Source organism: Rhipicephalus sanguineus, chromosome 11, assembly GCF_013339695.2.
Source record: "Rhipicephalus sanguineus isolate Rsan-2018 chromosome 11, BIME_Rsan_1.4, whole genome shotgun sequence".
Taxonomy (NCBI): Eukaryota; Metazoa; Arthropoda; class Arachnida; order Ixodida; family Ixodidae; genus Rhipicephalus; species Rhipicephalus sanguineus.
Window position 1 is genome coordinate 6,153,670 of NC_051186.1, and position 12,474 is coordinate 6,166,143.

At 43.0% G+C, this 12,474-nt stretch overlaps 1 protein-coding gene across 1 annotated transcript; it reads right to left on the reverse strand.

Annotated features, from left to right (window-relative positions):
• Positions 1-360: 360 nt before the first annotated feature.
• LOC119374861 (carboxypeptidase inhibitor SmCI) lies at positions 361-5,859 on the reverse strand. The gene is made up of 3 exons (XM_037645062.2): positions 5,678-5,859; positions 3,937-3,987; positions 361-575 (listed from the first exon to the last, which is right to left on the reverse strand). Exons 1-3 carry the CDS (start codon positions 5,838-5,840, stop codon positions 391-393), a joined length of 399 nt encoding a protein of 132 aa, XP_037500990.2. The 5' UTR covers positions 5,841-5,859; the 3' UTR covers positions 361-390.
• Positions 5,860-12,474: the final 6,615 nt, after the last annotated feature.

Genomic DNA, 12,474 nt, shown 5'->3' on the forward strand with positions numbered 1-12,474 from the left:
CGATGCTTGCTGTGGCAATGCTGTAAGCTTGTTTACAACAGGTGATTTCCAATCCAGGAGGCATTTGACAGTTTCTGATTTTTATACGTCACTGAAGGACATTGAGGACGACGGCGATCTATAAGGGCACATTCTAATGCACATTGCCGTCTTTTGCCAACTGTGCCACTTGTACTCACAAGTCCAGCATTGTGGCGTGCATCATAATGATATTATATTTTGTAATTTCAAAAATCCAAACGCCATTTACAAACATGAAGTAATTTTTTCCTGCAATTTACCAGTGTAACGTACCGAGAAGACGAAGTTAACCTTTGAATCCATGTTTATTTCAAGACATAAAAACTATGTTCTCCACTTGTGTAGGAAAGTATGTGACACTTTCTACCCTTAAAGATGTTTGCTGCAACTCTTCATGCAATCGAGTTTTGTCTCAAAGTTGTTCCCGTTGCTGCCGCAGCCTCCGTACACAAAAGGTTTGCATGTATTACTACCGTAGTTGTAGTAGAATCTCTCCAAGTTTCCCAGACATGGTCCACGGTGGGGCGGACGAAGACACACTTCGTGCAGTAGCCCTGCATGCAAGTTGCATGATTATGCAGTTGTACGTCCACTCTTGCACCACATATGTCTGTTTTGTGCTTAGTGTTGTCGGAATTTGTTTTCACCCCTGGCCATTCCACTATCCGATTACTCTATAGCTGCCGGAAACGAGCAGGTTTATATTCTGGACTAAGGGAACTATTTCTCTGCACGCACAAACACGCAATCCAATTATTTCAAATGTTTGCTTGGTAAGTATTTTAGTAAATTATATATAGACACAAATTAAAATTTATATTGAGGAATAATTATTTGAAAACACACATGCATCCGTTAATGTGAAAGAACGATGCACGAGAAAGCAGTTTCGTGTTGTCGTTCCGCAGTGTGGCTGAAATTTTCTCTCAGTATCAGTTATTCACGAACCGCCTTGTACGCTCAGCATGCATAGCTTTGGGATGATAATTCTGAGATAACGGGTTGGCCTCCCGTCTACGTTGTTTGTGTGTCTGTGTAGACATTGTAAAAGAACTCCTCGTTCTGGAATTCTATGCATTTAAGAACCCAGCGTGGCCAAGAGTGGTCTCGACACCAGCATTGTGGCTTGCATCATAATCATAACACAATTTTATAAGTGCAAAATATCGAAACGTCAATTCTAATCATAAAGTGATTTTTTCTTGCAATTTACAAGCGTACAATGCTGTCAAACTGCAATCCACAATGCATATGGGGATTAAACAGGGGCTTGTCGGCGTGCCGCCATTGATATGCGCGCTGCCAGGTATAGTCGAACACGCAGACACAAACAAAATCTTAAGTCTGTGAACTGACTAATGCGCGAAGTATGTTAGTAACACGCTACCAACACTGTGTGTGTAAAGCTGAGTGTATTCGTAGGTAATCATGTTATACCCCTGTCACACTGGACGATTTAATGTCATTCGAATATAATGACATTCGCATCTAATGTCATTATGCGGCTGCTACACAGTGATATTTAATGTCATTAGAGACGAATGACTTAAGCAATCGAATGAGTTCGAAAAACACATTCACTGTCGAAGTCAAACCGAATGTATAGTTTCTACACCAGAGACTACTTAAAATGTGTGATTTAGTATTCTCAATTCGACACGCATTCGTGCAAACATGCTATTATTGTTGCTTTTTTGAAGGCGTCTGTGATTTTAACCAGCACAGGTGTACGGAAGGCTGTCGCAAAATGTTTTTACTCTCCACCTCAGTGGCGTCTGGCCGCCGGCACTGTCGGCCATAATGTAAACAAACAGACGCCTGTGTGCATGTGTATCTGCAGCGATGGAATGAATTCCACGAGCGCACCGGACCGAGGTGGAGATGTTTGCCCTCATAAGGCTATGAGAAGACAATTGTGCGCAGTTTCGTTGAAAGCTGTTTTCCCGCAAGGAGGCGTGCGAGACCGCGTTTTGAAAGCGAACAAACGCGGAACGCTCCGAGTTTCCGTCAAATCTCTTCTTCTGGCTTATGCGCGTTCCTTGCAACGCTAATTACAAAGCAACTGAATGTTTTACTTGCTGCAGCTTAGCGTCGTCGTTCAGCGGTATTAGAGTGCCTAGAATAGCGGTACTACCATGTCAGCCATTCTATCGGCTGTGGCTCTGGCTAAGCATCGTCTTGGCTTATGGTGGCCAGATATCCTGCGATATGAAATTTTTATCCATGTATTTCTAGCGATGCGACTTCCCTCATGCCTTTTAAAATAAAGAACTTCGCTTTCATGCCACTCTACATTTACGTTCCTCAACTTTTCCAGCCATTTCTTTTTCTGAATTATCGACATTGATATCATGAACGAATGACATTACTTTTTCCTGTGTAGCACAGTCACGGATCAAATGGCATTCGTTGTGCGGAATGACATTCGAACCTGATGACATTAACACCTCCAGTGTGACAGGGGTATTATAAAGACTCGGCGTGCCAGCGCGTACACAAGAGATACTCGAAGTGTGTTGGTAATTCTGTATCGCGCTGTATTTTTAAACGAGATGGCTGAAACTCTTGTACGGCGGTCCCTAGGTGGTCCGGTAATTTACATCGCATCCGACACAGCTTTTGCACCTGAGTCTAGATTTCATGAACATTCGTTACTCCAAGGCACCATAAAAATCAAATTACGAATTGGAAATTATGGTCATCTTAATTCTGCTTGGTATAAGATATTTTCTTGCACGCGCAAATTGGCAATGTCTATTACAAAATTTTGGAGCCGTATATCACCGCTTAACGTTTCTTCATACAGGTCTTGTTTGGTGCAATCCCCTCTATGCCGCTACTGTCAATAGCCTCCAAACATTGGTCATTTTCTACTTACCTGCTGCGCCGCTTCCCTAGATATTAGGTACTTCGAAATTCTTCCCAATAGTGGGTTATTTTCCGTATTATTGCATAATATACTTATCTTTAAGGCTATTCGCACTTGTAATTTTTCAGTCTTGTTTATACCGTATGCGACCCATTCATTCCCTTACTTCGTCTCAAATAAAACAACTAAGGAAGCTTTGCACTAGTGGTGCCAAGCGCGTAGGAAGTGCGGAGCTGGGCAGCCATCTTTCTTTCTCTTTATTTTTCTATTTCTTTCTTCCTCTACTGTTGTCTTTCTTTTCTCTTCTCTCAGTTTTTTGTATTTTAATATGTGTTCATTTATATTTCTTTCTTTCATTCTCTATCTATCTACTTTTTTATCTTTTTTGCTCTTTCTATCTTTTTTCTATTTCTTCTCTCTCTGTGCCTATTTCTTTCTCTCTCGTTCTCTCTTTCATTCTTTTTCTGTATTTCTCATTCTTCGTGTGCTCTGTTTTTCGTCACCAAAGAAATATGCCATATTTCTTAACTGTGACAAAATTGCCAGCTTCAGATTTTTGTGGATCTCAAAGCGCCAATGGCCTCTTTGCGGAAAGCATTCCCATTCTCAAATTTCTACCGACCGCCTGCCTCCATTATTTACCAAGCTAAATAATTGATTTTCCTCATTTACTGCCGTAACTGAAATCTTTAGTCATGTTATGATGTCTGCTGCCACAGTCGTGAGGATAATCACAATTGCACGTACTTTAACTGCTTAAACCAAGCCGCTCACCAAGATATCACTCTTTTCATGCCATAAATATATTAAAATATTGTCGGAGACGTGCTACAGTCTCGCGAGGCACACCACCTATATACAAGCGTTCCAAGATTTCATTCTTGACTTTTCTTGCTTCAGGTGCTGAAAAATATTTAACATAAATTCCTTATCTCATCGCGCCACTTCATCTATGGCTGGGTTCATCATTGTTCTGCTAAATACACGTAAGCTATAAAAAAAGAACACATGGACACAAATTATTGCAATGGTAAACGCCACCTTACCTTCAGGCAAGTCATGCACCACTCCGCTGTCCTGCTGAGTGAGCCCAGGTTCTGTGCGTTAAGACAACAAGAGGAGACACACAAAACAATCACTATGGGTCGTGCGAGGAACATTACAATTTCGAGAGGCTGCCCGTGAAATTTTAATTGATCGATTTATAAGCCGAGACTGCATTCGCAGGCTGCAATGATCCAAATGGTTGCAGGCTACTCCAATTTACGTTGCTTAATGTCCATTAAATGTTGCATCCCAGAAGACCTTATTACGTGAACTAACACCCGTGGTGTGACGGTACTAATATAACGCTATCGTCCGTAATTCGTTTCCTCGAAAAGTTAACAGCTTGTCAGGCAGCACAATGAAAAAGAGATATCAGGAGTATGTCAAGTAAACCATCAGTTGCTTAAGAACTCAGTAAAAAGTTAAACTTAGAAGTTATAACACTAACACAGCAAGCCACTCATAGGCATGAAGAAAAATTTGTTCGTATGTTCAAACGGTCGAATAAAATACAAAGCATTAAGGTTCCCGATGAAAATGGAAATGAACTTGACTTAGGTGAAGTATGACGTACACGACCACTGAGAAGCATCATTGCGCCATAGGAGACCCCTGAACAACTAAGCATTTGAACAGCTTGATATAAACAAACTGCTATATAGGCATTGTGTCACTCTGACCTGGTTCCGCCTCTAATGGGTGCGTCTGAACACTCTTTTTTTCGCATAAAGAGAGGGTACATCTTTGACTTCAAAAGCCTTAAACGCAAGAGAGTAACTCGTTAGTCGGTAAAATATAAGACGACGTCATTTTACATTATCGTGTTACTCAAATCTTTCAGCAGTGCACCACAAGAAATTAACAAATTATTGTGATGGAAATGTCGAATTACCTGTTGTGTACCTTAGGAAAACCATTCGTTTAATAGCTATATACAAGAGTCACATTTTAAGGAAACTCTGATGTCTTACTTGGGCAGCCCACTATGTAGCACGAAGCACTCCAAGATTGATGACTGTTTATATTTCGCGATCTGGTGTTCTCTAACATGTACAAAAGCTTTGTGACTGACGGCTCTTTCTTTTGCATTTCGACCAACTGGAAGGACAACTGAAAAAGTCGTGCACGAACCCCAGACGGCAATGGTAGGCGACGTTGCACAGCACAATGGGATATTGCCAGACAACTCTCATGTCAATCTTTCATGTTTTTTTATTCCGGTTTATGGAGAAATAATCAATGTAATAGTTTCAGTGCACCCAGTTAAGTGCGTTTTTGAAGATACGCTGAACTGTGCGCGTCAATTGCCAATCTTGTAGGGTCGCGTTTTTCTCTTGCTTTTTTACGTCATTTTTCAACTCTAAAGGTTAGCAAGCACCCTGAACAAAGTGTACCGTGGACTGATTCCGCAGTCTCTTTATTTCTATTAAGCTTATATAATTTGTCAAATGAGTAAACAGTGATAGAGGCGTGTCTTATCTAGTAGCAAGACACCACACCTAAGCGCGCGAGGAGAGTTCTATGCAACCAAAATCAGAGTAGAAATTAGGAATTGAGATCCGTTAGTTTTTCGAAGTTATGGGCAGCTTTTATTCTGTAGTTATTTCTACCATATTCTTGCACCAGAACGCGCAAATGTTAGTGTGGTTGATTACCAACAGCATCTCTTATTCTTCGAGAAATAGCCGCAATCGGCCGGTGGGAATATGATCCAACAAGTCGAACAAATAGTTCTCTCACCCTTTACATCTATGCATGTCTCCTCACACTCTTCCTTTGTCTTATATAGGTTTGCGTTGCCGCCGCAGCCGCTGTAGACGAACTGTTCGCATCTCCGAGCGTCTGAGTTGTACCACCACCTTGGCAGCTCGAGGTTGCAGTTTCCTGTTTCCGACTTCACCATACATTGCAGCGTGACATTTCTCGCCGCTGAAACAAGCGGAGTAATCGGAATGTTCTATGAGCAGCCTCAAAAATGCATTTTAAACTTTCCTTCAAGTGTTACGTATTAGAGACACTGTGCTGATGAAAAAGTGGCTGCTCTAGCATTTTATCATATGTCGTGCCACTACATAGAAGTTAAGGCTCCTTCGCCCGTTGTCGCTGGTGCGTACACGGAACAGTTGGACAAAGCAGTTTATTATACACAGTTATAAACTCGTTAGTGCAGGGCACACCGTACCGCATGATATCTTGTGTTGTTTAGCATTCTTGCTTTCACGCATGATTCTAAAATGTCACACTCTGTATTCGGTTCGGGGAAGAGATACACAGGCTCAGTGGCTAAAATGGTCAAATATACGTCGTTAGGGCAAGTATTGCTTCAGGCATGCAATTGCGTGCGCAGTAGATCAATAAAGTCTGTGTCGCACGCCTGACGTTACTAGTCTTCCAAGAAGAGCTTCGTATGTCTTGTAGGAAACAATCTTTTACAGAACAGCTGTTATGCTCGAGGTTCGCGGTGTGTCGTAGGCAGAAAACTATCATCATCATGAGCCGGCACGCGCCCTCTTCGTCCTCTTCTTCCCCTTCTGCTTGGCTACCAGAACACGTCCGCCAATTTGACCGGCAAGAGATGCAATTACTCTGATGGACGAGAGAACGAGTACAGAGAAAGAGAGAGAGAGAGACAGAAATTCTTGACGAAAAAGATTTTTGGCCAGATTCGAACACGCGTACCTCCGATCCGAAGGAGACCCGCCATTCGGCTGTCCAGCAGAGCATAGCATATTCATGTATAGTGCAGTATAGCAAGAGGAGACAGGGGAAAGGGCGCGGAGGAAAGTGAGGAGGAGGGGAAACGACTACGAAGAGAATACATAGAATATATATTCGAATATATAGAATATATATAAAATATATATAGAGAATATGTAGAAAGAAATCGAAGAAACATAGAAAGAGATAGAAGGCGAGAAAACGACTACAGAGAGGGAGAGAAATAACGACATAGAAGGAAAAAGAAAGAGAAAAAATAGAGATAAAGACAGGGTAGAAAGAAAGAAACAAGATAGAAATACCAAGAAATAATTAAACAGATAGAGAAGGCGATAGAAAGAAACAGATAGAAAAAAAGACAGAGAAAAGAGAGCGTAAGAGCGTTTATATATCGTAAGAAAGGAACAGATGAGTACCACACTTCGCAAGCAAGAAATAAGCTGCCTACTTGCGCACCTAAGTTGACTCGGCGTTCTTCGTGACCAGAGTCTGCTCCGACGCGCTTTCATTCAAATTTAGTCACTTCGGCGTCACGAGCAGTTATCGGCTGAAGTACCTTAACGGCCGCGCTTCTAGCGCTTCGGGAGTGGTCAGGTTACGTAATACGCTCTGGCGGTCTAGTTGGTTCACTGCTGATAGACGTTCTTAAACTGCGCGAAATCACCAGGACAAAAGCAAGAAAAGACAGAGAACAACACGAGTGCAGAACTGCCAACTGTTTAATTTCTGGTAAGCAAGGAACATATATTTCAAGCAGGAAGCCGTGCACCCGACCAGTTGTGAATCTCGGATGTGCCGACGAAATACGAAGATTGCTGAATGAGAGTGCAGCCCATAATAGCGGCCAACCGAGCACCGCAAAACGTGGGACCAATTTCTCTGAGCTTTGCGCATGTGGCGGGACCGAAAAGCAAGCTGTAACTTAACATATAACCTGAACAAATGTCAAAGTATGAGTACGTAACATGGCTTTCTGTAAACAAAAGATTGATCGCACAACAAAATGAATATGTAATAAAACCGAATGAAAACTAAAAATATGGCACAATGAAAATCAACAATTGACCGAAGTAAAGGCGAAGACGACGGAATTAAAAGTTACAAAGTAAACCAGTAAGACCACTCGTGGAAAATCGGCTATCGCCCGCACTTCTTGCACAAAAGCAGCAAACAAACAACGCAAGAAAAGGCACAAAAATTGGGGGACGCTTAAGCTTCGCCTTTAAGAGCTGAACGCGATAGCGATATTCTGTTCCTACTGCGCAGTTCGAACACTACGAGGGTTTAACAGAATGCGCCCACTAAGGCGTGTGCCTTATGTAATGGGTAGCATGCTTTAAACCAGGAGCAATTATGCGCGAGAAACTTCTTCGAAGTTGCGATGCACCCACTACGTGGTCTTAAGGGAATACGCGCACTAATGTGTGCGCCTTTTGTAATGGGTGGCTGTCTTTAAACCACGAAGTCGTTATGATATTGGCATGGTGTGACGCCCTATGGCAATGTACACTTGTACCACGCAATATTACTGCCATATTACATCTCGTACTGTGACACCTGTATACAGGACGCGTATTTTTGGGAAGCATGAAAGTTACTTTCAGTGCAGCTCCAAGCAGAGGCGTGGCTCTGTGGTAGAACACCTGCTTGCCACGCAGACGGACTGGGTTCGATTCTCATTCGGACCCAACATTTTTATTATTTATTTTATTTGCAGCTTTTTCGATTTTTCGGTCACGGACATGATGATGATTTTTCGCTCACAACCAACGGCCCCGACGCCGACAGCGCAATTTCTGCGATACGAGCTCTTTAACGCTATCGCGTTAAAAAGTGCTTTTAGGGTGCACTCTCCAGGAAAGCAACTTCTTCGGGCAATAACGAAAGAAACGGCGTGCTAATACACTTGTCACCAGTTTTGATGTTATGACAGGCTTCGACAATTTCCCTTTGGGTCTGGTCCCTCGATTAAAACAAGAACTTCCCTTCAGGAATTATTTTGCAGGGTGTGTTTCTTCCACCCTCATCTTTTCCTGTGCATCTGTTGAAGTGTTGAGGCAAAGTGCCTCCTGCATTGTTATTTTTATGTCACTGGTGTTCCCGCGCCCTTTCGGTGAAAGACCGTCCCGTCTATTCAATATACAAACTGTCGCACGTCAGGGGAATGTAATACACCACCCCACAAGTGCACTGGGTGTAGTGGGTGAACACTGGGGCGTACTGTTACTCTTTCCTACGGCCATAGGGCACTCTCTACTAAATTTACAGGGGGCCAAGAAGACGACCTTAACCTCGTACCGGCTTGCCACTTTTTTTACGTTGTGCGAAATTCGATGAACGTAAGGCATAACCTGTAGTTTGCCTTTCTGAAGATTTCTTTTCCCACAGCGAAACTCTACACTTACGCATCATTCGGGCAAGCAGGAAGGAGATCTTGCGTGGAGTTTTGTTCCCAATGTTTAAAGTATTATACTTCAACCGCAGGTATACTTTATATTGTCCTTGAAAAACTTGGAGAACGCTTGAGCTTTGCATTCAATAATAGTATACGATAGCGTAATGGGGCCCCGTGCGCAACGCCCTCAGTCATGCCGGAAGGAAAGGAACCTTTGTGCGATTAACATCGGTCGTTTCATACTACCCTAGAATGCCCACTGGATATACAGTTGCTAACCGCCCAATATGCCATATCTATTTTTTTGCAGATTTCCTAAGTACCCACTACGCTTCCGTAAGGTGCGACGCGCACCTTGGGGTAATTTACATGTTTTGACGCCTGGTGCGATTCGACGATTCTGCCTCGGAATATTACATTTGTTGAGGAAGATTACATGACATTGTTATAGGGTATTTTTACGAAGCAGCTCTATGCACTCGCGTGGCTTCGTGATAGAACACTTGCTACTTGCCATGCGCAAGGTTTGTGTTGGATTCTCACCCGGACCCTATATTGTTGCTATTCAATTTTTTGCATCCGTCTCGAATTTTCGCTCACGGAAAACGCCGAGTTTTAGCTCACAACCGAAAACACCGGAACATCTGCGGCACGAGGTTTTAACGTTATCGCGTTAATGTAGGACAAGCTTTCTTCAACACTCACCATAGGCGCTGCTCAGAAGTGCCAGAAAGATGTAAGCCTTCATGTTGACTGCGATGGAGCCACGCTAACTTGGTCAGCCTGCACGTGCGCCCGGCTTTTATACAGCTAAAGACACTAAGTAGAGGGGGCGTGTGCCGCGTGTGATTTTTGCGAGCATAGGGCACGAGATAAGCGGTCCAGCATTAATCAAGCGTTTAGTAGAACTGCTATGCAGAGGCAGAGATATAAATACCGACGCAGAGTCGATGACCGAGTGAAATCGCACATCGTGTGATGCTTCGTGGCTTGTTCGGATAAGTGTGTTTCAGAAACCTGCGCAGCCGTCTCGCTTTGATAGCGAAATAGTCTGTGTCTTGAAATGTTCGGTGCAATGCTTTCCACGGCGTAATCGCGGCTGTGGTACGCAACAACACAGCCTAGTCTGCAGCGGAGGGCTGTAAGCACTTCTGTGTGCTTTTCATTGTGTCCCGAAGATGTGCAATCATATAATACTTGGGGTTTAGGTGGCTAATCCTTTACCAGAAACATAAATTTCAACACTTTATTATGTACCGAAACGTTATGTACCGATCGTGCTAGCATGTTCGGAAAGCAGACCCATGACGCCAGGCATAATCATGCGTTACACGTGAGAAATGAAAGGCAGTAAATGCGAGCACGTAGATCAGCATTGAGGGCACAGCATCCCTCAAAATCATATCGTGATTTTAGGACGTAAGCGTCAATAATTGTCATTAATAGAAAAAAATTTTAACAGAGCTACGACGTCTAGAAAGGAGCGCCTGTAAATAGTGAGGCACACTGCAGACATCAGTAATTAAAACACCGCACCGTGCTCTTCGCAGCTGGACGCTTGAAGTGCCGCAATTTATTTCACAGCGCAATTCAGCGACTCTTTTTGCTCCGAGGAAAGTTACTGTATAAAGCAGCACTTTCTAGCAGTGAACACTACATTATAACAACGCAATGGTTGCTTTTTTAGTAGCACAAGCAACAAGTGACAATCTTGTGTCTTTACCAAGAACTTTGGTCGAGGACTGACATCAGAAATCATCAGAAACACTAAAAAAATGTTTAAAAAAATGAAACTGGCAGGACGTCGTCGATGGTCATGGCACAATTTAAGAGTAACAGTCTATAGATACGATATCGGAGAATAGGCTTACTTAAAAGAAGGGTCAAATAACTTTCAGGGTAATTAATGACAATTATTTCAATCGGTTCACGGAAAAAGCAAACCTTCGTGTTGTGATCATTGGGGTGGTTAGGGTATCAGACGCAGCGGACCTCAACCACGTACTTATTTCTACGTGAATTCTCACATCCGCTGCGGGACCGCGCGAAACACTCGGTTTACCTTAAGAAAACACCAGAGCACACGAAAGTGGACGTGCGAGTACCACTACCTGGCACTGGCTCTGCCAGGCAATTAAGGATTTTGTTTGTCACAAAGTCAAGGCGACACTTTCCATATTAAGAATTTAATTTCATAAATAGAGGCAACAATAATCCGCCGCACAACATTTAGGAATGTACATTATTTGTAGCTAGGCTAGCAATTACGAAGGTGATGCGTACGGGGCCCCTTTACGCTATCGAGTTTTACTCTTGATGGCGGAGCTCTAGCATCCTCCAAGTTTTTTTTAGCATTGTAAGGTAAAACTTGCAGCGTGTGCATAAGGTTACTTTCTGTGTGTGATGAAACTTTGAATATCTTATCATTGTCGGTTACCGATGTGCAAGTATATCACAACGTGCGTGAATCCTAGACTAACATATACCGTAATGAATAGCACTTCGTGACTTAAATGGTACACGTCATGAATGGCATGATTGAGAAAAAAACACTGGGGACACTTCTACATGTGGGATAGCTCAGCATGTCGACGTAACATGACTGACACAACACGAGATACGTGCATGGGAATCTATCGCATGTGTTTGTATACGACCAAGATCAATCGGCCATACGTTAAATAGAATTGACAATTGGGCGAGTTGGTAGATTTGTTATTAAACAACGGCGCCACGGAATGAGACAGGGCATTGAAAACATGCGAACGCGTACGGCGCTTGTCCTTGCGTGTTTTGGGCTTCCTTGACTTTTTCCCTGGTGCACTCTAAGAAAAAAAAGAGTATGCGTGACTCTTTTCGGAGTGTTCTGACTTGCCACGTATAGGACTCTCTTTAAATAGTCACGGTGACTCTCTTGGTGGGTCAGGGTCGGCTCGCTCTAGGAGAGTCCCCTGACCCTCTAGGAAGAGTGGAAAGACTCTCGTCGGGCGGATCACGTTACCACTTATAGGGAGTCAGACGACTCTTGCCGGTAACGCTCCTAGGGGGGTCAAGGGACCCACACCGAAGCATCAAGCGACTCCACAAGTATTTTAAGCTACTCATTTGATCCTTGCTCTACTTTTGCGCGACTACTATTGAATATAGTGGAGTATTCATTTTAAGCAAGTCCAATAATACTTGCCGTTCTTCCCAGCGACTGTAAAAAAAGAATGGTTCAGTTTTAGCATTATTTTAATAAAACTCGTCAAAACAACACATATTTTCCAGCAAAGTTATATAGAAAGCGCGAAAAGATGGTCTGTGATTTCCAATTAAGAAGTTTGGGTATTCCTCATTTACATGCTTCAATGAGTATAGCCAACTAAAATGTGTTACTGTGATGTACACAGTGTCATATGGTGCTAAATGAACAGCAGAAATC

Excerpts from the sequence above, each read along its gene's own strand:
- LOC119374861 (XM_037645062.2), bottom strand. The coding sequence starts at position 5,840 with ATGGTGAAGTCGGAAACAGGAAACTGCAACCTCGAGCTGCCAAGGTGG. Across the intron at positions 3,988-5,677 it reads GACATGCATAGATGTAAAGG|AACCTGGGCTCACTCAGCAG; the intron begins GTGAGAGAACTA and ends CTTAACGCACAG. Across the intron at positions 576-3,936 it reads GGTGCATGACTTGCCTGAAG|GGCTACTGCACGAAGTGTGT; the intron begins GTAAGGTGGCGT and ends ACTTGCATGCAG.